Here is a 25426-nt window from a genome sequence, read left to right on the forward strand (position 1 = left end):
ATTACTTTGTCAACAAAGGTCCGTCTAGTCAAAGCTATGGTTTTTCCAGTAGTCATGTATGGATGTGCGAGTTGGACTATAAAGAAAGCTAAGTGCCGAAGAATTGATGCTTTTGAACTGTGGTGTTGGAGAAGATTCTTAAGAGTCCCTTGGATAGCAAAGAGATCCAACCAGTCCATCCTAAAGGAAATCAGTCCTGAATATTCACTGGAAGGACTGATGATGAAGCTGAAGCTCTAATACTTTGGCTACCTGATGCAAAGAGCTGATTCACTGGATGAGACCCTGATGCTCGAAAGACTGAAGGCAGGAGGAGAAGGGGATGACAGAGGATGAGATGGTTGGATGGCATCACCAACTTGATGGACCCAAGTTTGAGCAAGCTCTGGGAGTTGGTGATGGACAGGGAAGCCTGGCATGCTGCAGTCCATGGGTTTGCAGAGTCAGACACGACTGAGTGAATGAGCTGAATCCAACGCAGTAATCATCTTCTCAACTCTTCATCACTTCTGATTTCTCTCCCCAGAAACAACTACATTCAACACTTTTGATATTTATGTTTCTAACTAATTCATTTGTTTAGAACTAATACTTCTTAGTCTTTCAGATTTAGAAGTTATCTACTGACTTAGTACTACATAAATGATTTAATTCCCAGACCCTCTAACCCTCCTAAAAATCTTACCTTCCTTATTCTCCCAATAAAGTCATGACAGAACTTTGGATACATTAGCAGCCACTTAACTGACTCATGCTGACCATATTTACTTTCCAGAACAATTCCTTTCTTAACAGTGGTGTTAAAAATGGTTATTTTCAGAATTTGATTCTTTTTTTCTATACCTACCCCAAACTCTCCATCAGAACTCTAGACCCTCTCAACAGGGTCAAATGTATCAGGTGATCTATTTTTGTTTGTTTGCTTACTCTTTTTCTTTCCCCCAGAAAATTTCGGCCCATCCTACAAAGCTACAGGGGCAGAGATGAACTAATGCCACAGGGACCTTGTGGCCCACAAAGTCTAAGACCTTCACTATCTGGCCCTTTTCAGAAAAAGTCAGCACCCCGACCATGATCAGGTCACTGAATTCCAGGAAATTTCCTTATATTATTTGTTTGCAGGTTCCATTTCCTCACATTTTTGTTCTTTGTTCTCCTAAAATTCCTATTATGTGGATGGTGTGCCACCTAATCTGATCTTCTTTTATTTTTTTCCCCTCATATACTATATACTCATATACTATCTCTTTTAGTGCTATTTTCAGGACAATTTCCTCAATCTTATTTCTCAAACCTCCTATTACTAAAATTAATGCTGTTTCAAAAAAATTTTCTATTTCCTTACACTCTGATTCTTTTTAAAATATATATATGTGTGTGTATCTATGTTGCATATAGATACAAATATCTATATATGCATTTGTATACAGATACACACATATAGATATATACACATATAGATATAGAGTATATAGATACACACACAGATATCTTTTTCCTATATCAGGTCTTGGTTTCAGTATATGGGATCTTTAAGCTCTGTCATGCAGGATCCAGTTCCCTGATCAGGGATCGAACCCACTTCCCACCTGCCACATTAGGAGAGCAGTATCTCTGGAATCTCAGGGAAGTCTAAAATAGCTATAAATGTTTGCTTTATGAATGAAATATATTCTTAGTTCTCTGAAGCTATTATATTTTTAGGTTTTCTTCTGTTCCCTGTTATTACATCTATTTCCTCCATTATCAATTTTTTGTTGGTTTTGATCTGTCTTCATGTTGTAGAAGTTGTCCTTAAAGATATGATGATCCCTGGCTGTCCACTCACATTTATAAGCAGTACTAAAGCTGATTCAGAAGGTCTTAAAAAAATGAGCTTCACTGGGAAAGACCCTGATGTCAACATCCTTGATTTTTCTCTTGGCTGAGCAAGTTTCTCAAGGAGGACTCTTCTTCCTCACCTGAGTTCTACAGGTCTGGCTGCCAGTGACGGCAACTGAGCAAGGGAAAGAGAGCAAGTTGGCTGCTTTCACTCATCCCCGCTCCAGTATGGCCTCTCACCGACATCTTCTCTTCTCTGTCCTGGGTCAGCTTAGCTTTTGCTGGTCTACTAAGTTAGTGACCACCTATTCTGGTTTTTATGGCTGCCATAATAAAGAACCACACACTAGGTGGCTTAAAACAACAGAAACTCCCTCCCTCAGTATGAGGTTAAAGTCTGAGATCAAGGTGTTGGCAGGGCTGGCTCCTTCTAAGGGCCCCAGGGGAAGAGTCTGGTCCATGCCTTCCTCTTCCTTCTCAGGAAGGCTGGTAATTCTTGGCATTCCTTGCCTTGCAGAAGGATCACTAGAGTCTCTGCCTCCATCTTTACAGGGTGTTCGCTGTGTCCTCACATGGTTATCTTGCTTCTGTAACTTTCTCATCTTCTTATAAGGACACCAGTCACGTTGGACAAAGGGGGTCCATCTCACTCGAGTATGACCTCATCATAACTAACAACTCTAATTCCAAAAAGCTGCATTTTGAGGTAGTGGATTTCTTGGGAGACACTATTCAGTTTGTAACATCACTCATCAACAAAACTGCAGAAACCAGAAAGCAGATGGCCATTCCTTGTCTTCACATTATACAGCTCATGTCCCTAAAGTGCAACTGAAGTTCTTCAATGTCCAATGGACCATCCCGAACAAAGGCAGATTCTTCAGAAATCAGATTCAGCATCCTACTTCACTCCCTCTTCAAGGCACAGCTCAGAGGGCATCTCAGCAGGAATGCCTCACACCACCTCTCAGAGCACAGACAGAAGAGCCCAGACAGCAAGAAAAGAGTGTGTATTATTTAATGGTCCCAACAACCTTACGAGCTCCTATTTTCTGCCTGTGATGTCCCAACACCTACATATAAATGAATTCAGTACCACTAGCTTTTCGGCTTTTTATTAAAAACTTTATTCAGGTCCCTACTCTCAAGTAGCCAACAATGTTTACTGTAGAGGTTAAGACTCATATGTAAAATAAACAGCGAACAATAAAATATAAAAAGCGTGTGGTTAAACTGTAGGAGTTCAGAAAAGAAAACCATAAAAATACCTGGAGAAGAGTCTACAGAAAAATGACAAGACAGAAAGAACAAGAAGGGCAGGACAGAAGAGGTAAATGCTACTCAGAGACGCACAGAGGGAAAAACAGTGTATGGTGCATAGACAGTCACACAGAGGAAAGAGACACAGGGTGGGAGTCTCCAGGCCAAAGAACTGAACTGGATGTAAAGGAGAGCTGACCCCCCCAGGAATGCAGGCAGCGAGTGACAGGACTGCCTGGACTCTTATTCAAGTTGGTAGATTTGACCAGTCAGACTATCTTTCCCTACTCCAAAATGCTAATGGAATTAAAAGAATGCATAAACAAACCCATTACAGAGTAGGAAATTACACTGAGTGGTCTTTCGTAGACCAAATTTATCATCAGATTTTGGGAATACAGAAAGGGTAGGGAGGAGTTACATGTCTAGAATTCTTTACCAGTTTCTACAGACTAGTACATCTAACTACCTAGTCAACATTGCTACTTGAAGTGTAGCATTTTCAAAATTCATCTGATCTCTGCCAACAAAATCTACTCAGTCTCGCCCATTTCAGTTCATAGTAATTTCATCCTTCCTACTAGCTTATGTTAAAAGCCACAACTCCTTCTCTTCTCTCACACCCACGTATAGTCAGTCCACCAGGTAATGTGAGGACCTTTCTTACTGCTCCCACTGCCTGGGGAAGCCACCATTATCTCCCACCTAGTTAAGGTCTCAACAGAGCAGCCAGACTAAAAGTTGAAATCGCTCAGTCGTGTCCAACTCTTTGCGACCCCATGGACTGTAGTCCACCAGGCTCCTCGCTCCATGGGATTTTCCAAGCAAGAATACTGGAGTGGGTTGCTATTTCCTTCTCCAAGGGATCTTCCTGACCCAGGGATCGAACTCTGGTCCCCTGCATTGCAGGCAGACTCTTTACCATCTGAGCCACCAGGGAATCCCATAATTAACAGAATTAGAGCAGCCAGACTAATTCTGTTAAAATTTTAAGCCAGACCATTCCCATCAAAATCATCCAATGGGTCCCTCATTTTTCTCAGAATAAAAGATAAATTCTTTATAATCGCCTGCAAAGTCCTGCATGATATGACTCCTTTTTCGCTCCTATTCTCTTGACAAAAGCTTCAACATCTCCTTGCTCCTCCCTACACACGTGAGCACAGTCCTGCCTTACGGCTTTGCAGAACCATTCCCTCTGCTGCAACATGCTTACCCAGACATCTACTCTGCTAACTCCTTCCGTTCATTTCCAGAAGATGTACTCTGACCAACCTCTTTAAAGTTATAACCACTTCCCCTGCCTTCCCGCAATATATATTCCCTTTATTCAGCTCTATTTCTCCCCAAAGCACTGACCACCTTCTACTACACCATGCCACATTCCCTCTATTCTGTGAATAGGGTGAGGCTTTTTGCCCACCGCTCCTCACCTTCACGTACTGTAAGCACTTAGAACAAAACACTCAGCTTGGAACACAACTGGACGGAAGAGTGGAGGCATCCAGAGTCCAGAACACACACGGAGGATGGCTGAAGCAGACACGAGAAGCAGCTGGGGAAGACCTAACTTGAGATGAGCAGATAAGAGAGAATGGGAGTGTGCAACGCAACCATAATCCATCTGATGAAGAAACACACACATTATCTGAAGAAAATGCACCAGTCATCCCTCCACTCCCTACCCTCAGCTCAACAGATGGAATAGCACTGATCAAATGGCATTTACCACAGAATCCTGTCCACTAGACAAACTGAATTAGCTGCCTCAGAGAAGTTAGGAGGTCTGGTGGAACTACAGATACCTCAGCTTTGTTGGGCTGAGGCCTGTCTGCTCCCCACCCTTGTACCCCAAAAGAGAGCCTGTCAGTCTGTCTGCCTGGCCACCTGCACAGACCCCTGGCCGCTCTCAACCCGGGAAGAACGCTGTCCATATGCACCCAACCCCACGAGGAAACCAAAGCCAGGTACTAATGTCATTCAGACCAATTCTTTTTTCTTTTTTTTAAGAGATAAAGAGACCACTAAAGATCACCAGATATTTGAGTAAAACTAGTAAGGCAAACACCAACACTCTATAGGAAGGAGATAATTCAAGCAAATGAAGAGAAACAAGGAAGTTTGAAGATACGATCAAGAATTTAGAACACACTGTTTTGAAAAAGGAATAACTGTTGCCCTCCTGCCCCAAAAACCTAGGAGGGCATGGCAACCCACTCCAGTATTCTTGCCTGGAGAATCCCCGTGGACAGAGGAGCGTGGTGAGCTGCAACCCATGGGGTCGCGAAAGAGTTGGATACGACTAAGCAACTAAGCAGAGCACCCCAACAAAAGGCTCTTGGAGAATAAAGCTGAATTACAGAAGGTCAACCTCTGTGCTGTCCAATCAGGTGGCCAAGGGCCATATGCCTCTTGAGCACTCATACCGTGGCCGGCCTAAACAGAAACATGCTATAAGTGCAAAAAAAAATACACACTGAATTTGGAAGGTTCCGTATGAAAAAACAGAATGTAAAATATCTTCTAATTTCTATACTTATTTCATTTTCAAATGATATTTTGGACATAATGGATTAAAATAAAGTTATTAAAAATAATTTTATGTTTCTTTTTACTTTTGCACTTAGTATGGCTACTAGAAAAATTTTAATTGAATATGTAGCTTATATTTCTACTAGACAGTTCTGGTCTAGAACGTACAGTTAAAAATATCACCAAGAAGGGACTTCCCTGGTGGTCCAGTGATTTAAGAATCCGCCTGCCAATACAAAGGACAAAGGTTTGATCCCTGGTCAGGGAACTAAGATCTCATATGCCTAAAAGCAACTAAGCCTGTGCACCACAAATTACAGAGCCCATGCACTCCTAAGCCTTTGCACCACAGCTAAGGCCTGATGAAGCCACAAATAAATAAATATCTTAAAAAATATCACTAAGAATACAGAACAAAGAAACAGAGGCAGGAAATGAGAAAAAGCATCATAAGGCAGTAACTCAGGAGGCCCAGCACCTGATCAGTAGGAGCTCCCCAAAAAGAGAACAGAAGCAACAGAAGGAAATGGTTACAGAAATTAAAATTTCTTAAAAATCTAGGAGTTGTGGCTAAATCTTAAACAGAAACAGTCCACTAAGTATTGAGCTTAATAAATAGGGGAGGACCCCAAAACCTAATCTAATCACATCTTGGTGAAAACTCAGACTACTGTGGTTACTAAGAAGGTTAAATGGATTCTAGGAAGGGGGGGGGGAAAGATCACCTACAACATAAAGACAGAAATTTAACAACGCAACAGAAAGACTGCAAATGTATAAACCCTGAAAATAATAAAAAAGATGACGTGTCTGCCAAAACTAGGTGGCAGGATGGAAGAGAGAGGGCAGCGGGATGTGCAGAACCACTGCACTCCTCTTAAGAGAGTTAGGAGTTAAGACATATTGTCTAAGACTGTTGTTGTTTAGTCACTCAGCTGTACGCGACTCTCCGCGACCCCACGGACTATAACCACCAGGCTCCTCTGTCCATTAAATTCTCCAGGCAAGAATACTGGAGTGGGTTGACATTTCCTTCTCCAGGGTATCTTCCTGATCCAGGGATCGAACCTGTGTCTCCTGCATTGGCAGGCAGATTCTTTACTGCTGAGCTACCAGCAAAGCCCTAGAGGAACTAAAAATAGTAACTACTCATAATTGGCAGGGGAAGTAAAGAAATCTTCATTTTTCATAGCAAAGATTCAATAGCTACTCTCTGTAATGTGACTAATCAAGAAACAGAAATATAAACAAATTATTACGGAAGAACTCATCAAAAGTACTTAAGGTAGAAATGGTTAAAGATGTTTAAATCTGGTGATTGATATGAGGGGAAGGCACAAGTGTGCAGCAGATTACCCTCCTCAACTTGAGACCCTCCTGTACTGTTTAAGCAAAAGAAGTTTAATAAAAAAAATTAATCTGGCAGTAATAAAGTAGGAAAAACTGAAAGGAATCTAGGTTAAAGACAGAAAAACTGCAAGTCAAATCTACAGTAGTATATAAGGGAATAATTACTGGAGAAAGCTACTACCAATGAGAATATCAGAACAGTAAACCCAACAGGCTTTTAGAGAAAGAAAGAATAAACTGTACTTGAATAGATATCGTGAACAAAGATAATTACAGACTTTCTAAGCAGCAATTCTGGGAGAAATATTAGAAGAAGGAATGTACATTACAAATGACATCATAAGGGTTAAACTGAGGCATCAGTGGGATACCCAGGTGGATGAGCTCTACAACAGGAATTCTCATTGAGGATCCATTGTTGGAATTAAGGGGGTCTGTGATCCTCTGGACCATGTTAAGGGCAGACGTGTGCACACACACACACACACACACATATCTCAAGGGTGTGTCTGTGGGGGGGACAGGATAGAAGTAGGCAGTAGTTTACCACTTTCTCCCAATTCTCAAAAAGGGTCCATGACACTACTCCATTTCACTGGAAATATGGGTCTAGATCTCTATTGGATAATTAGGAGCTGTAGATTTTGAAGCCATCAGCATAAAACTACAAGACCCAACTAGACCATCAATTTTTCAAAGGTTATACTGTGTGCAGAAAGAAAAAACAAAGACAGTTTAGTGTAAAGCCTTACATAAGAAAACAAAGAGGTACAAAAAGGAGAGAAAAGGAGAAGGGTTAGCAAAAAGAAGAGATTCTAAAGCATCAAAAGGAAGAAACACAAGTGGCGCATGTAGGCTGAGAGAAGACGAGTCTAAGTAAATGACGAAGCGGCAAGTCCAGCAGATCTGTGGAAACACAGGCAGATTCTGTGAGAATAAAAAAGAAGTGGGTGGAGAGTAAAGAAAAGGAATGAAGATGAAATTAATATTGCAGAGAAAAGGAAATTGGTTGGGTGTCATGTGGAAGGAGAAAACAGTCTATGCGTGACTGTGGACAGAAAATAGAAAATTTATATGAACTTTTCAGAAGTTTAGATTTCATGCTTCAAAATGACTGAGTTCAAGTCTTCAACTAAACAAGTAAGTAATGTAAACATCTTCAATTTTCAAACTCTAAAGCATCTACTTATATACAAAGAGAAAAACTTCAAGTTCAGATGAACACTTTGAAAAGAGAAAAAATATACATGAGGCATGGTGTTCTAGTAACCATTACTAAAAATGCACTTAAAATACTCATTTCCAACTAAAATTGTACACTGCAAGTTCTTGACAGCCCTGCGCAAAGCGGATGTCCCATCTGTGACCCTGAATGAGTCAGCAGTACTAGCAGATGGTTTCTGTCTCTATGTACTATGTTCAGGGTTTTCTCCTGGTTCTTCCTAGCCTTCTACAAATGTACTACTCTTAATATTTAGGATATCAGTTCCCTGGCCAGGGATCAAACATGTGCCCCTTGCAGTGCAAAGACAGAGTCTTAACCACTGGACCACTAGGGAAGTCCCCTATGCCCATTTTTTATTAACTACTTTTCTTTTTGTGTGTGTGAGAGACAGATCATTACAATTTCTGTTAGAATTATCCTAGTATGTTTAAAACTTTCAACATAGAGAAATGATTGCATCCTTTCAATTCTCTTTATTTCTACAGAAACTCATTTTATTCCTATCTGTCACAGCATCACTCTATAGGGCAGACAGAGTTTCACCAAATGTGGAGGCTATTTCTGGAACTATCTGAAGATACAGACTGTCAAAAACAAAACTCATTTGGGAGATCCTGGAGGGCACTCTTCAAGGACTAACTAGTTACACAGCAAAGCAACTAACACAGAACCACAGCAAGAGATCCCTTGACCATCTGTCAGTGAAACATGGCACATATATTAAGATAACATAAAGAATATACAGAATATTTCAAATGTGAGGTCCAAATCAAAGACAACAATAAAAAATACTGGCTTGCCATGGAGCAAATGCCTTTCAATTGGAAAATTCCATCTACATGATGGCTATCAATTCTCCAGAACAAAACAGGGGTAATCTACTAGTAACAAAAAGCAACAGCAACATCTCCAAAAAGTTTTCCTTTGTTTAAGTAGGACACCTGGTTTGACTAGCTCAATTTTAGTTACTGATTGTACCTGAATTTTATAAAACTGTTTTGTTATAAAGTAGCTTATAATTTAGAGACTATTTTGCTAATTCAGAAAAAAACAATCCCTAGATGAAGCTGTATTATAATTTCAAATGTATTTCTACACTGCTCTGAAAATAATGAAGATATTATTGATTTCATTAAACCAGCAGTTTAATCAAAATCAGAATGACTATATACTTCATTACTAAGTCCTATCTAATGTCCAATGCCTTATACAGTCAACACTATTTCAACCTTCTAAATTAGTCACTTGACAGCCATAATGATCACAGATTAATTTATAACAGCTATAAAAATAAGATGTCTTAAAGACTTCTTACAGTACATATTACGTGATGAGACACAATCTACGTTCAATATCAGATGTTCACAGACTGGTCTTCTGCAGCAGACAGGGGCAAATAATAACTTGGGAATTTACCTTCTTTGAATTTCCAATTCTTCTTGTGATGGGCCATTCTGAACTTGGGCAGGTAGTTGTGAATTTTGCCTAGGCAATGTTGGCCCTAAAAAAGGGAGGGAAACATTATAAATGAATATTATCTTTATATTGTGCTGAATAGAGGAGATAAAATCATGAGAATAACATAAAACCATCACATATTTACAAATGTATCTTCTTTTTGTTTAGCAAAATAAAATATAAGCTTCATATAACACACAGCAAATGAAAGACTGCAACAAAATACTGTCATTATTTCCAGAAGGCTTACTTGAAACAAATGGAAAACATCAACAATAAAGGAAAAATAAACATTTATATATGAAGAGCTTGAGTAAAACAAGTGTTCAATGAGCATCTGAATAGGCACCTAAGCTTGACATTTTCTAAGACAATGAGACATTCTCTTTGGGGTACTTATTCATGAAGTGGAGAGGGAGAACTTAAATGAAAAATCAGAATTCAAAAACTCACCTAAATAGAACACTGGAAATGAAAAACAGGAGAGAGAAAGCATGAGAACCTTATTACTAGACTGATGCACGCTAATGCATTTATCAAACTTGCCCACTTTAAGTTGCCATTCTTATTTAATGGCCTGGCATTTCCAGCACTGGTGAAAACAAATATTTGCTAAACTTATACATATAATTAATCTACTTATCTGGACTTTTAATGTAACAGAGATAACTGCAATAATTTTTCATTTGGGGTAAAACAAAACAAAAAACCTGCATTCAAACCAACACGATTCTGTCATGAGAAACTAATGACCATTCATTCCCACGTCATATAAAATGCAGACCCATTTTTAGCATCTCATAAAGAAGGCCACTAAACAATGGGATATTTTAATGTCACTGGATATAAAAATTGTGTCACAAAATGAGATAAATAAAATACTGGACCTAATATACAATGCTTATAGTTATAATAGAACAATCTTGAATTTAATCCAGTAAAGAAGAGAATAAAGAAATAGTAGTTATCTTCCACTCTTGGAGAGAAATATATGCGTAATGATAATGCTGTACATATTTGTGAATTCTAGGGTGCTAGCAAAGGCCCCTGGCAGATATTTTGAAAGTGTTTTTATAGATCACTAGTATAAAAGAAGTTAATAAATACTTCTAAAGTGCTAAAGCAAATTCTTGTAAATCTGAGTTAACAGCACAAAGTATCTATTTTATACTAGTGGAGATTTCACAGAGAAGGATAAGGTTCATTAGAATATAATACAGTACTTGTTATATCCCAAGTGTAGAAAAATAATTTGATCTGAACTTACCTACTAATTTTTCCCTCATCTCTTTACATGTTTTTAATCATTTAATTTGTCCTCTGAAGACAAATTAGATGACAACTGCAATGATACTTCACTAGATTTCCTAAAAGTCTCTGCTATTTTAAGAGCCACATAAAGAAAATATAAAAATATATTAATTCCATGTAATCAGTAACAGCAACAACAAAAAATCAAAAAGCTTCTAAAATTAAAAATGCATTTAAATGTTTGTATAAATTAAAACATATAGTGTCGAGTAAACAGATTGGAATTCTCTCCTTTCTGATATCAAGACAATGATACAAAAATAGACTGCCAAATTTAAGCCATACACTAATGTTTAGTGTACATTACTTGTCTCTTCTGGTAGAGGGAGGGGAACAAACAAGGTGGGAGGGTACTTTTGAAAATATATAAACTAGTTGGGGGCAGTATTTCCAAAGTTATATTTATAAAAAAAATATTAAATGTTAAGTACTTAGCATGGGCAACTCATAAGACCATCATGGTTTAACTATTTTCAAAAATAATGTTTGGATATTTAAGTTAAAACCTCATGAGGCTCAAATAATTAATCAGGTGAATGTCAGATTTGTTTGGCACCAATCTCAAATTTGATCCTAACACATCTATACCAGGCACTGTAATTATTATTGTAACAATAATATTAATAGATTAAATTCACCAATTAAAATCTCTCGATGTTAAGTTTCAACACAAATACATAAATTCAAGAGAAACATATCAATATCTCAACTCAATCCTACTGATTTCATTTAAAGGTTTTTTAAATTAAACTAACGAAAGTTTGATATAACTCACAAAAAAATGTGAATGTGAGAAAGGTCTCTTTTAGCAATTCATAAAAACTAATTTGGATTTTTTTTTTTTAAGTTTTGAGTTTTAAGTTTTTACTCAGCAAACTTGTTTTAAAAGGAGCTTTAAAAAATGTGGGTAATATTTTCTGGCTAACATTGCTAATTATAAAAATAGTTTACAACAAGGAAGATCCTTTCTAAATGGGAGGAATCCAAGAACAACTAAAAAGCACTCTTTAAAATTCTTTTCTACATGGTTCTTGGTGATAATGGGTTATCTTCCCAAAAACTTTCTTTAAAAGGGGTGGGGGAGTGGGAACAGAAAAGGAGAAGCCTCCTCCCCCAGCATTTTCTCACATCCATATTTAATCTGGTTATTTTGTTTCTTCTTTATCAATACTGTCAACTCACAACAAGCACATCGAAATTTATGTGCATTTAAAAATAATATAAATGTACTGTGAGATTAAATAAGAGTTCTAGGTAAATTATGAACTTTAGGTACACAATTACATTCTTTCTTCTTGTCCAACACTCTACTGGGTTACACAGTTGGTGAATTATACCACAGGCACCACAAAACATGAAGCAGCAGTTAAGAGTACAAGGCTGTCAGCTGCCACTATTCTTCCTATCACACAGCTCACATGTCTACCTGAGGATCTGTGTTCTCATACAATGCGGGGAGAAAAAAAAAGGTACTTTTCTAACAAGTGGGTTAAGTAACAACATTTTATGAGCATCACAGGATGGTCAACAGTTCTTTTGGAGGAAAAAGGGAGAAGAGACAAGTGAACCTGCTTTGTCCCTACTCTAATATAAAGAACAGTAGCTATATGACAGTTAAGTTTTCTCTGTTTTATTACCAGAGCCAGAGACAATAGTTGGTCTTAATGTGTCCTGGCTAGGATTCATGTAGCAAAGTATGTAAATCACTGATTCTAATAAAGAAAATGTGTCCATGTCGCTGATACGGTAACTTATAAATGATAGAAATCAGAACTGAACGTCTCCCTAAACCAGAAATGAATGGCATTTCAGTCTTGACTTCAGGACTGAGTTTTGGCTAAAGCACATTTCACTTATTGTCATGTTTTAATTTTCACATATCTTGTTTCACACTTAGCCACAGACTATTTAAAAACACAGGACTAAAAGACAAATAAGTGTTATTATACACAATACAATCAAGTTTAAATTTAGCAATGTGGTAATTATATTGTTTGCATACAGTTAAATCAATCAAAGGTAATAATGGGGGAAATTTGCTTTTTAACACATTATTTTACAGCTTAAAAAATTCACCTTTATGAAGGCCAAATTTTTTCTCTGCAACTGGGTAAACTCTATTATTCTGCAACTAGATAAACTCTATTATTCTGCAACTGGGTAAACTCTATCTATTATTCTGCATGTGAAACCCCACATATTAAGCGGCAAATTATAGAACATCAAGTAGGTTTTCAGAAAGATCTAAAGAGTCCTAATAACACAAACAGGAACAATCACACTTGCAGCTAGTTCAAAAGATGACCTGAAAGAACCCCCAGGAGGAGGCAGAAAAATCAAAATTAAAAGTTACTAATTAAACAGTTAATCTGCGACGATTAACTGAGGAATCTGAGACGAGTGAAGCGTTTATACAGGGCCACACGACAGGCCCACTCCTGTAACTGTCACCTGGAACAACATAAAACCTCAGGTGATTAAGGAATGCATCAGAATTTTCATTTTGGGGGGCAATTTATAACACATACTTCCTTGCCTAAACCAGCAAGTATATCAACCTTAAAACAATTCTCTTTATAGGTAAAGAAACAATATTAGTAGTACTGAAGGAGCATATCAAAAACTCTGAGTCATGTGGATAAAATAAAGATACACAGCTGAACTGTTCATATAAAATTTTAGTAGTATTTATCATTTTAGCTCTCATAAAATAATCTGGTCAGTTAAGATATACAGTAGTCAAAAAGGCGTATCTGAGTCAAAGGCAGGGGGTGGGAGAGGGGCTGCACCTGTAAGATTTAAAAGTCACTTTTGAATTGGGGTTTTCAAAACAAAAGTTTTATAATCAAATGAGACTAAAAGGAATTCAGATGTATGTCTGTGTGTGTGTGTGTGTATGCAGATTTATCCTAGTGTAAGGAGAAGGATATGCATATACTTTATTAACTGTAATGTGGAAAAAAGGCTAAGTGACATAACTGGTTTGTCCATGCAAACAACATATATATGTGCACACATGTGTATATGAGCATGAGAGTGAAAGAAAACACACTGTAAGCCTAAATTCGCTCCTACGCCACAGATATCTAACCTACTGAATAAAGGAGGCTGTCGATCAGAAATCAACCTATCAAAGCATGAAAGAGCTCACAGCTGCCTCACAACATGTACATTTGAAAACTAATTCAAGCTAAGCAAAATCTCCCTTCCAGTAAATCCCAATCACATTCCTGATATCACAGTAAGATGGATAGAACTTTCCCCCAAAACTCTAATTTAAAAGACTGCTCTCAAACAAAATAGTTAAAAACAAAAACGAACAAACAAAAACCCCTCTCATTCATGTTGGAAGAAGTGAACAAGAATTAGTTCTGAGACCCTAATTTTAACTAAATCCTCGCTAGAAAGCCAACTCAAAAGCTGACCAAATCACCTACAAGAACCACAACAAATATCACAACATAAAACAGTAGCTTGCTGTATATCCCAAATACCACAAACCAGACCATGGCCTAAGGAAACAAAAGTTATGGAAATGCGCAAGTAGTATGTACCACAGCTTGAAAAAGTAATGTAAACATAATGTTGCTTACCACAGAAAATACATCGCAAATTAGTGCTGTCCTGGGTAGCAGTAACCTTGCTCTGGGCTGCAACAGACACCTTGGTGTTAGAAGCTTCAAAAGACAACGGGGCCATCTGAAGAACTTCACATAAACTAAAAGGTGCTTTGAAAGGTTCAAAACGTATTATACATACGTCCTAGCTAGATCCTCATTCTGGAAACTCTGTAATTTAATACAAACGTATCCCCTGTAACATAATTTTTTCAAAAAATTTTTCTCTGTATTTTTTTGGTGGAAAAACCCTATAATAAGCCACAGATCAAATGATGCACTTACAGCTTAATTATTTCCTGAGTTACACAATCAGAGAATGCATCAATTTGCATTTTACAGTTTATCTTAAAATGTAAATGGATCTGAGATACAGGGAGTCAAATCTCTGGCCATTAGTTAATTTAATGATAGTTACCCTCATTCAGTATTGCTCATTTAAAAGAATTTGCAGCTGAAAACAATTTAAGGGAAATGCTTATAATTAGCTTAACATGAGCTGAACTCATTTTCCTAGTTGAAAAAAACCAAAGCCATTTTAAACAGCCTCCAGCAATTAAAGTGTTACATACTCATTGATGTAAAGTAAGAATATCTTCATTTTTCACTTTGAAAAACATAAAAACTATTGTTTTATCAAGGCACATTTTATTTTTCTTTTTTTCTTCAACATGTGTATATGCATACACATGTTGAAAAAAAAAATCTTACTAAAAATATGTGGCCACATCAAAAGGCCATTTAGTATTTAGGCTATCTATACTAAAATTTACTTTTGAGTATTAACGAGATAAATTCTCTTTAAGTGAAAAAATTCAATGAGGAGGACATGATAATTTATGAAAAGGGGAAAGGCTTTTATAAAAGCAAGGTGACACTCAAAATTGGGGTGGGAAAAAACAAAACTAAATTTCTTTCAGTTTTACATTAATAACATTCAAAACTTTACATCAATACTTTTCTATAAAATACTAAAGAAATTCTCTTCAGTTTGGGAAAGATTTTCTCTTCCAATCAGTATTAATCAAGCTAACAGTGAACAAGTTAAAAATATACTGACTTAAGAAAGACTACAGAAAGGCAAACAAGACAGTATTTTAGATTTCCCTTAAAACTGTATTCTTTAATAATACAATATATGCTAACTAAAAAAAGTCTGCATAGAATCAGAACCAAACCAATTTATATTTTAAGAATATACACCTGAAAACGGTAATAAATCTTAAATAATCAAGAAAATCTTTATCATTTATAGAAATTAGATTTAATACAATCCAATTAAGTTTAAACCTTGCTTTAAAGATATTAAATACAGCAGATTTTTTAAACACAAACAAGACTGATGAATGTCACCTTTGCCAAGTACTTCCACCCACCCAATTATTATTAAAGTAGCATGCACAATATTTACAGTAATGACATAAAAAAAGACCACAGGCACACATATAAAATGTCTACTAGCCTAATCAGATCATGCCAAAGATGATAAACCATTTAGAAAATTTTCAATAATTATATTTTAAATTTAAACTTAAAAAAAATCTGTCTTACCGATGTCTGTAAATGACTACTTCTATAAAGCCTTTATTAAATAAACACGCCTAGTCTTCAGGTTTGACCTTTCAGTTCCTTTCATTTATATTTAAAGGATTAAAAAATAAGAAAAATATTAAAAACTTACAGGAAAAACCTGAGAAATTATCTCGTCTCTGACAGCAAAGAAACTGCCACATTCCATTACCAATCATTTTGGCAAAAAGTCATCTGACAATTGTCAGAATGCAGGAAAAACATCATTACCACATAAGACACAAAACTCCCAATCTCGTGACAATTTAAACAATTATGCAATATTCTATGCAACCTGGTATCTTTAAACATCTTTTTCCTACTGACTTTTAGTTCATACCATCCTGTAAAGTACTGATCTAAATTCTGATAAGCTAGATTGAGTTCTACTGCAGTTTGCATTTCCCGAAGATACTAAATTATTCATTCCATCATATGCATAAGCCTAACAGCACTTCCTGCTTAATACTGATGCTGTTGACTCTTTCTTTGCTCAACTGAAGGAGGAGCATAGAATATGGGAAAAGAAGGTTCAGTGTTCGGATTGAAGAAATTCAGTTGGAAAAAGAAAAAAAGGGACATTTCTCTTTAAATCAGAGTATTAAAATAGGCTTAGGGCTGAGAGAAATAAGGATGGACCCTAAAGGAAAACAGAACTGAGGAGGTTAAGATGTATCAAAAAAGCAAAACTTAACCTCCATGTTAGACCTCAAGAAAAGAAAAATGACCCATCTCTATTAGCTACACCGACCTCGAAATAGTCTTGTCATGGTTGTTCATGTATTTCTAATAGTTTCTAAAACAGCTATCCCTCAGGCTTTCTCCACCCTTTAACATACTTTATCGTTAGGTGTTTTGTACAAGCAGGGAAGTACAGAAACCTTGGGTGAGATACTAGTAGGTAGGAGAAAATGACAAGATGTCACTTGATCAGTATTACTGTTACTTCTATATAGAATTACTACAGTAGATTCTTAGTGTTCACATTTTTAACCTTAGAGGTTTCCACTGTCAGCAATTAATCTCAAAGCAATTTGTAATGAGGATACTACCCATCTCAGCATTTTTTCCAAGGATTAAATGAGAAAACGTTTGCTTAGAGCTGGTTTTAATTTGGTTTGTGCTCTCTGGAAAGCTGGTCTGTTGAGTGAGCATAGCACCAGCATGCAAACTGGCAGTGAGTACCGTGAGGGCCCAGGTTATCCTCGCGACTGCAAAGTGCTACTGCCACCAGCTGTGAGAGGGCATGACAGCATGTTAGAAAGCAGAGACAACACTCTGCCCACAAAGGTCTGTCTAGTCAGTGCTATGGTCTTTCCAGTAGTCATGTATGGATGTGAGAGTTGGACTATAAAGAAAGCTGGGCACTGAAGAATTGATGCTTTTGAACTGTGCTGTTGGAGAAGACTCTTGAGAGTCCCTTGGACTGCAAGGAGATCCAACCAGTCCATCCTAAAGGAGGTCAGTCCTGGGTGTTCATTGGAAGGACTGATGCTGAAGCTGAAAACTCCAATACTTCGGCCACCTGATGCAAAGAACTGACTCATCTGAAAAGACCCTGATGCTGGGAAAGATTGAAGGTGGGAGGAGAAGGGGACAACAGAGGATGAGATGGGCGGACGGCATCACTGACTGAATGGACATGAATTTGAGAAGGCTCCGGGAGTTGGTGATGGACAGGGAGGCCTGGCGTGCTGCAGTCCATGGAGTCACAAAGAGTTGGACACGACTGAGCGACTGAACTGAACTGACTGAAAACAAATGTGTTTGTGTTTGTTCTAATACATCTAGAACAGAATGGAGGAAGACACTGCAGTGTGGTATGACTGTCTCTCTTCAAAGAGTAGGTACCGGGAAATATAAACTGGGGCAGCCACTACGGAAAACAATATTGAAATTTCCCCCAAAATTAACAACAGAACTACCATGTAACCCAGAAATCCCACTTCTTGGTATATTCCCAAAGGAACTGAAAACAGGAAACTGAAGAAATAATCTGCATTCCCATGTTCAGCACAGCAACAGCCACAAAACCTGAGATACAAAACAACCTAAGCGTTCATTAACAGATGAATGGATAAAGAAGATGCACTATATATATTAATATACACACACTGCAATATTATTCAGCCATAGGAAAAAGGAAATCCTACTATTAGCAGCAATATGGATGGATCTTGAAGGTATTATGCTAACTGCAATAAGCTGGACAAAGAAAAGACTGCATGGAATCACCTGGATGTGGAACCTAAAAAAGCTAAATTCATAGCCAAACAAAAAAATAAATATGCAATAGCTGCATTAACCAGATGGAAGAAATCCTTTCACAACTTTTACATATATCAAATCATCAAGATGTACACTGTAAACATCTCACAATTTTGTCAATTATACCTCAGTAAAAATGGGCAGAAAAGAGTACTGTAATCTGCAGCACACTGTGCTAAAAGACATGAGAATTACAAATAGTAAATTTAACTCAAAGTGTGGTATTTTTAAAGTGGTATTTTTAAAGCATTTTTGAAAGAACTTCAAATTGTTTTAAAATATATGTAGTTTTTAACAAAGGAAAATCTTACATACCTCATGAAATGAAACATCACATGTCTCTAGTCACAAGTGAAAAAAGTACCACTGCTCTCTTTTTCTAAATTACTGAGTCTTAGGCAAAACTGTTTGTATGACTGGGTTCCCCCACCCCTCTTCATTTCTTTAGTTCTCCCCTAAATGAGGGCCTCAAACGCATTTTACTTCTTTCTAAGCAAGTATGAAGATGACTGCTCACAGCTGATAAATCGCTGATAATTGATTAGGCTTCGGCAACAGCATCATTCCAACACCTGTTTTGTAAGCCCTTTTAGGTGTGGGATGAGTGACTGCCTCCAGCTAAAGAAACTGAAGAGTCAAGTTGCAGAGTCTATATGACACCTCCAAAGGCAAGAGTAACTCATGTCCAACATTCATTTCTCTGCTTCTTCCTCCTGAGCACAGATCAAGGCCTGTCCATCAATCACCTTACCACCTCCATCCTCCCACCCCACCCCTGTCCTTCCTTACTAAGAAATGAGTACGAGTATGCTCAGAGAAAGCAGCACGTTCAGGGAGAACGCTTTAACAAAGATGATTAGCTCATTACTACAGCATCTGGGTAACTCTCTATTCAGGTGCGCAAACCAGAAATCTAGGGCTCTCCTCACCTGTTTTCCATCGTGTGCTCGGTGGTGTCCTACGCTGTGACCCCATGGAAGGAGCCCTCCAGGCTCCTCTGTCCAGGGGATTATTCCAGCAAGAATACTGGCGTGGGTTGCCATTTTCTCCTCCAGGGGATCTTCCCGACCCAGGGAGTGGACCCAAGTCTCCTATGGCTCTTGCATTGGCAGGTGGATTCTTTACTACTGAGCCACCTGGGAATTCCTTTCCCTCTATTACTACTATTTAACCTATTTCCAAGTCCTATGAATACAATCTCTGCATTTCTCTCGCCAAACCATCTCCACTGTCACTGTTCATGTTCCATGATCTCTTGTGCTGATTCAGGATCTCTTGTTTGCAAAGTGGGATTCACATCCCAGAACACTAGTCACACCCCGGGAGGGAAAGAAAACAGCAGTGCTTCCACTTCTGTTCATTCCTTTTTACATTTCTATAATCTCACATTTTATAATGTATTTGATGTCAATACTAAATGTAAACTATAAATACACATGCATTAAGGGACATAAAATACACCAGCCTGGACTATTTTACATGGGGAATCCCTTGTGGTTTAAAAGGTAAAGACTCTACCCGCAATGTGGGAGACTCAGGTTCGATCCTTGGGTTGGGAAGACGCCCTGGAGAAGGGAATGGCAACCCAATTCAGTGTTCTTGCCTTGAGAATTCCATGGACAGAGGAGCCTGGTGGGCTACAGCTCATGGAGTCACAATGAGTCGGACACGACAGAAGCGACTAACACCATCACTATCACTAGACTACACATGGCATCCCCTAATTAATCTGTTTATCCTGATTGTCATACCTCTCCCCTCCCCCACAGAAACCAGTAATACTTAATAACTAAACCAGATCAAATCATCTCCCCTTAGTAAAGTATCTTCAATAGCTTTCCACTGATCTAAAGATAAATACCAAAATCCAATGCTTTCTCCCCATGATGTAATTGTACCCTAACTCATCCAACTTAGACTTTGTTTCTCTCTACACTCCGGGTACACTGGTCTTTTAAATTCTCAAATGAGCTGTATGCTCCTCCTATGTGAACATGTCTTCTGTCTGTGATCTTCTTGGTCAACTAGTATGCTCCCTTTTTGAAAATTAGAACTTTCTGGTAGTCAACACTAGGAGTTACTATTAGTCCCCAGACAACTAAGATAATTATTTCTCCCTCCTTTACTAGGCATTCTTATTTCCTGTTTCAAGTTTTATTAACTACCTAAGTTTTTAAAGATTATCCACTTCAAAATTTTGAAAGGAGATAATAAGTATAAATATAAAATTGGGTAATACTAAATTTTCTAAGAAATGTGAAGAACCTGCCTAGACTTAAAACTTTTAGGCAACATTAATATTAGGCAAAGTGGGAGGGAGAAAAGGGTGGGAATATGTGTACAAAGGGACCCAATTCCATGGGCCAGGCTCATCTGGGGATGAGAGGCAGCATCTAATGAGAACACCTCAAATCATTCTTAAGGAAATTCATACAATTTCGTTCCCTCATCCTTAAGTAAACTGGTGAAATTCTTTTAACTAAAACTGTTTTCACTCTAAAAGTGTAATACAGAAGTTTTCAAAGGCCATGTCTGTTCTTCCCTACTTTAGTAAGAGAAGAGAATCAAAAAAGTATGAAGTTCAAAATAAAGTACGAAGTTTCTAAGCTAATGCTCTTGGATATGGGGGTAAAAGTGAAGGCAGGACAATGCTGGGCAAGAAAAATGTGCCTGGGAGCCAAGAAAATAAACCTAACAGATTTCACAAATGGTCCAGCATTCTTCTCTGTATACAATTAATTTGACACAGAAAACTACTACACAATTCTAATTTACACAATTTACCACGTTTTTAAATGTTGGGTTTTATAAAGAATATGAGGAAGCCTTTCTGCTTTGCTTATAAGCCTATTTATTTTTAAAATGTTCAGAATTAATCATTACTTTCACTGTATACAACTTTAACACATGAAAATAAATTGTTAAAATGAGAAACTCGGCTCTTAGAAAGTATGCCTAGATACATGAATATGTGCTAATGATTTACTTTTCAAACTGCCATACATGACACATGCTACAAAACAGATGAACTGTGAAAAAATTGTGTTAAGAAGCCAGTCACAAAAGATCACATGTTGTATGATTCCATTTATACGAAATGTACAGAGCAGGCAAATATATAGAGACAGAAAACAGATTAGTGGTTGCCAGGAGCTGGGAGGGATGAAGGAATGGGGTGAGGTAAGGGTGTGTGCATGCTCAGTTGCTCGGTCATGTCTGACTCTTTGTGACCCCACAGGCTATACCTGCCAGGCTGCTCTGTCCACAGGATTCGCAGGCAAGAATACGGCAGTGGGTTTGCAGGCAGATTCTCTACCCCTGAGCCACCTGGGAAGCGAGGGGTAAGGATGGTGATAATGCTTATGGTGTGATGAAAGTGCTCTAAAACTGATTATGGTGATAGTTGTACACTTCTATGAGTATACTAAAAATCACCTAATTGTACACTTTAAATGGGTAAACTGTATGGTATGTGGAGTAAAGCTCAATAAAGCTGTTAGTTGGGGGGGGGGGGGGGGGGAGTGCCATGTCATGCTCGTGTTCTTCTTAGAATTGAAAGATAAAGTTGAAAAGGATCTCAATGCCTATTACTTTTCTATTATGGATAATATTAAAGGTGACTGACTACCTCTGGGTGGTAAGATTTTAGATATTTTTCTTTCTTCTTTATGACCTTCCATACTGCTTAAACTTTATAATAAGCACGCAACTTCCTGATTAGAAAAAAAATCACAGCAAAATGCTGTGCTGGAAATTTGAGCTCTTTGCCAAGAACAGTTGCCATAGGTGGAGCTCTAACTGGCTCTAGGTTCTGACGCGAGAACTGGATGTACACAATGAGGGAAGTGACTTGATTAACAATACCAGCATGACCCCAGGTGTCTGGAAGGACTGCAGAGCCAGCACTTGGGTATCCTTCCCAAACATTGAGCTGGCCTGGGAAGGTTCCTCCGCCATCAGCTTGTCCTTCAGGAGGAATAAAAAGTCAAAGGCATTTGTTAGGCCATGACTCTGAATACATACCCATTTAGGATGGTTCATACAAAACCAGGCCTGTCCTAGTTAAGCCAGAACAGTTATCTCCTTCTCTCTAGGAACCCTACTGCCCTGCCCTTCTCATTTTCTCTGCACAATAATTCATGATACTTCATCGGTGAAACCAAGAAGCAATTTCTATCTAAAACAACTCAGGAAAGCTGATGCTTAAATGACAAACATGTCCACATTTACTTTTTGAAACTCAAAATTAAGTAAAATTGTATTGAAAGAGTAATTTTGTTCAATATATAATAAAATAAACTGGGTTTGTTAACCTGACGTGGGGTTTAGGAAATAGAATTAAATATAAAAATTATTGGTGTGGGCTGTCAGTAAGGACATAAAAACTTATTCTACAAACTAAACATCATCAACTTCAGTCTCTGAAATGTAATTATATTCATAACAATATGTATCTTTATTTCACTACTCTTTAAAAAAGATAATATCTCATAATTAGTAGGCCTAAATTAGATACGACCATTCAAGCATGAGGGTATGTTATTTAGACAAAACATCAGTGTACTGAGACAAAGAAAATGAAAAAAGCCAACACCTACGTTGTCAAACTTATGAAAAAATTTAGGAAACTCTACATTAGGAGTGCCATATTCCCAGTCTTAAGAATCCATAGATGTTACTCAATAAAGAAATTCTTTTTCTGGAAAACTGTGCACAAAATACTTATTATCATACTTTAAATGATATTCTTAGTTATCTTAGTTCAACCTGTAGGCCTACAGTTTTTATTTTCTTCATCAGACATTTTTCACACAAAATCTTAGTCTTTTACTACTATTCACTCTCTAAAAATGAACTATTATACAAAAGCAGCAGCAACACATTGTTATTTAAAAATAAAACGGGGGGAAGAGAAAAAGAAAACTTCCATACCAGCCACAGCCCAGAAGGAAACACACTATGAAACATCAAAACTGGCCCAGCTTAAGGGCTTTACAATTCACTGTGTGACTGATGCGTTACCCCTGTATATCATGTACTAGAGTCAGCTGTGTGCCTCACTAGACCTCAAGATGCTCAAAGGTAATAGTCATCTTCCCAATTACCAACAACCAGCACGGTGTTCAGCACATTGTAGGTGATCAATAGGGGATTTCCAGGTGGTGCAATGGTGAAGAATCCACCTGACAATGCAGCAGACAGAGGTTCAATCCTTGGGTAGGAAAGACCCGCTCAAGGAGGAAATGGCAAACCACCACACTGTTCTTGCCTGAAGGCCTGGCGGGCTACAGATCATGGGGTCACAAAGAGTTGGACACGAATGAGTGACTGAGCACATACACGCAGGTGACTGGTACAACCTGTTTAACTAAACAGGAGTTTCACCGAATCAATGCAATTTAACCAAAACTCGCTTAAGGCCTACTATGTTAGAAGTGCCTTTACATACAGGAATCCATCTAAACAATGTATATGGGAGAGGATAATTATGAGAATGAATGAATCTGTATATAATTGTATAATAAAGAAGCAGGAGATTTACACAACACCAGAAATATTTAAACAAAAATCAGGGAAAGAAAATAATCTTCAACTGAAAAACTACCTTTATGTGGATGGCTAAGTGGGGATTCCTATAAAGCCTTGCTCAGTATAATATAAAGAAATCCCTGAATACCCAGGAAATATATATCTAAAGTTTTTAATGGATCATAAGGTTGGGACCCCTCAAGTTTCCAGGAAAAAGAAAATCAACTCTTTAAAAAGCAAGGAAAAACCCAGTGTGAAGACATTCAGGTGAAAGCAAGTTATTTCTACAAGTTTCATGACCAAGAACCATCAGGTCAGGGCAAGGCACAGGAGAACTATTAAAGGGAGGGGCGACTCTAGGAAACAGGGAGGTAACTTTAGACAGGCAACCTGGCTGAATCTCCTCTGGCAACAACTTCATGCTGAATTTTTTTTTTTATAAGTCAAGACTCCACAAGCTGGCTGCAGGGATCACACCATCACTATTCACAGGGAGATGAAATACACAAGAAATACTCGTGGGAAGTTTTTTAAATTACACATGTTCTAATTTATACTCTCATGAATAAAAGAGTAAATACTGCCAGAGAAATAACTGCTGAACTAACTGACAATGTGGAAATACCAGAGTCCTGAAAACCTAGCTCTTGCCTGGGTAATGGTAACTTGATAATAAGACTGTACTACCCAAACTGAGGCAAAAGTACCTACTTAAGAAGGAAAAGGTATAAATTCAAGCTGATTTCCCCAAAAGAACAGCATCCCTTTGGAGCAGAAAAATAGTTCTAGCTTCCTAAGAACAAAACTCTAGAGACTCCAACATCTAACTTATGTAAAAATACTGTAAATTACTACTACTGTATTAAGTATACTTGAGAGATGTTTATATATCACATCTTAGTCCAGATTAATAAGATTGTAGGCTACATTTTAAAATGTATGTATGCAGAAAATAAAATAAAATGTATGTATTTTGGCCTTCAGCAGAAGACACTTTGAATACTTTGATCTTTATATGTGAATAAAATCCGCCAGTAAGTGTCACTGAATTAGGACTGTGACCAAATTTATTTATGCAGTCCAGAAATTATCATTTTAAAGTGTTTTTGACAACAAAATCCTTACCCCTGCGGAATTTTCAGCCCACTGGGAAAGACTGGTTTAGGTAATAAACATATAAATCACCAAAAAAAAAAAAAGTTATTGAAAATACCGTGGTGAAAGAAGGAATAGAAGGTGCAAGGATCTGAACCAGGGAGCATGTTTAGTTAATGCAGTCAAGAGGGGCCAGTTCATGAAGGAATCCGGATTCCTGGTAAGAAGCCTGTACTCTGTTCTAAGAGCAACGAAAAGCCACTGCAAGGCCATTTGGTATATACAACAGAGGTACACAAAAATCCAATCTACCTCCTATGAACATACGGTCATTCCCTATCTGCAGAAGACACTAGAGACCTGTTTCCAGGAACTGACATCAGTCATCCAG

General features: G+C 37.7%; 1 protein-coding gene across 10 annotated transcripts in view; it reads right to left on the bottom strand.

The window, feature by feature from the left end:
- Positions 1 to 25426, bottom strand: part of ENAH (ENAH actin regulator) — a 157638-nt gene that overhangs the window by 33575 nt on the left and 98637 nt on the right. For 6 of the 10 annotated variants that reach the window (XM_061160141.1, XM_061160143.1, XM_061160149.1 and 3 more), the window contains exon 4: positions 9605 to 9689. In XM_061160141.1, the coding sequence (XP_061016124.1) occupies positions 9605 to 9689 (85 nt within the window). Of the gene's footprint in view, positions 1 to 9604; positions 9690 to 14550; positions 14608 to 25426 lie in introns of all 10 variants that reach the window. The other 4 variants (XM_061160140.1, XM_061160142.1, XM_061160146.1 and 1 more) reach the window with 1 other exon arrangement.

The sequence above is a fragment of the Dama dama genome, chromosome 14 (assembly GCF_033118175.1).
Source record: "Dama dama isolate Ldn47 chromosome 14, ASM3311817v1, whole genome shotgun sequence".
Lineage (NCBI taxonomy): Eukaryota > Metazoa > Chordata > Mammalia > Artiodactyla > Cervidae > Dama > Dama dama.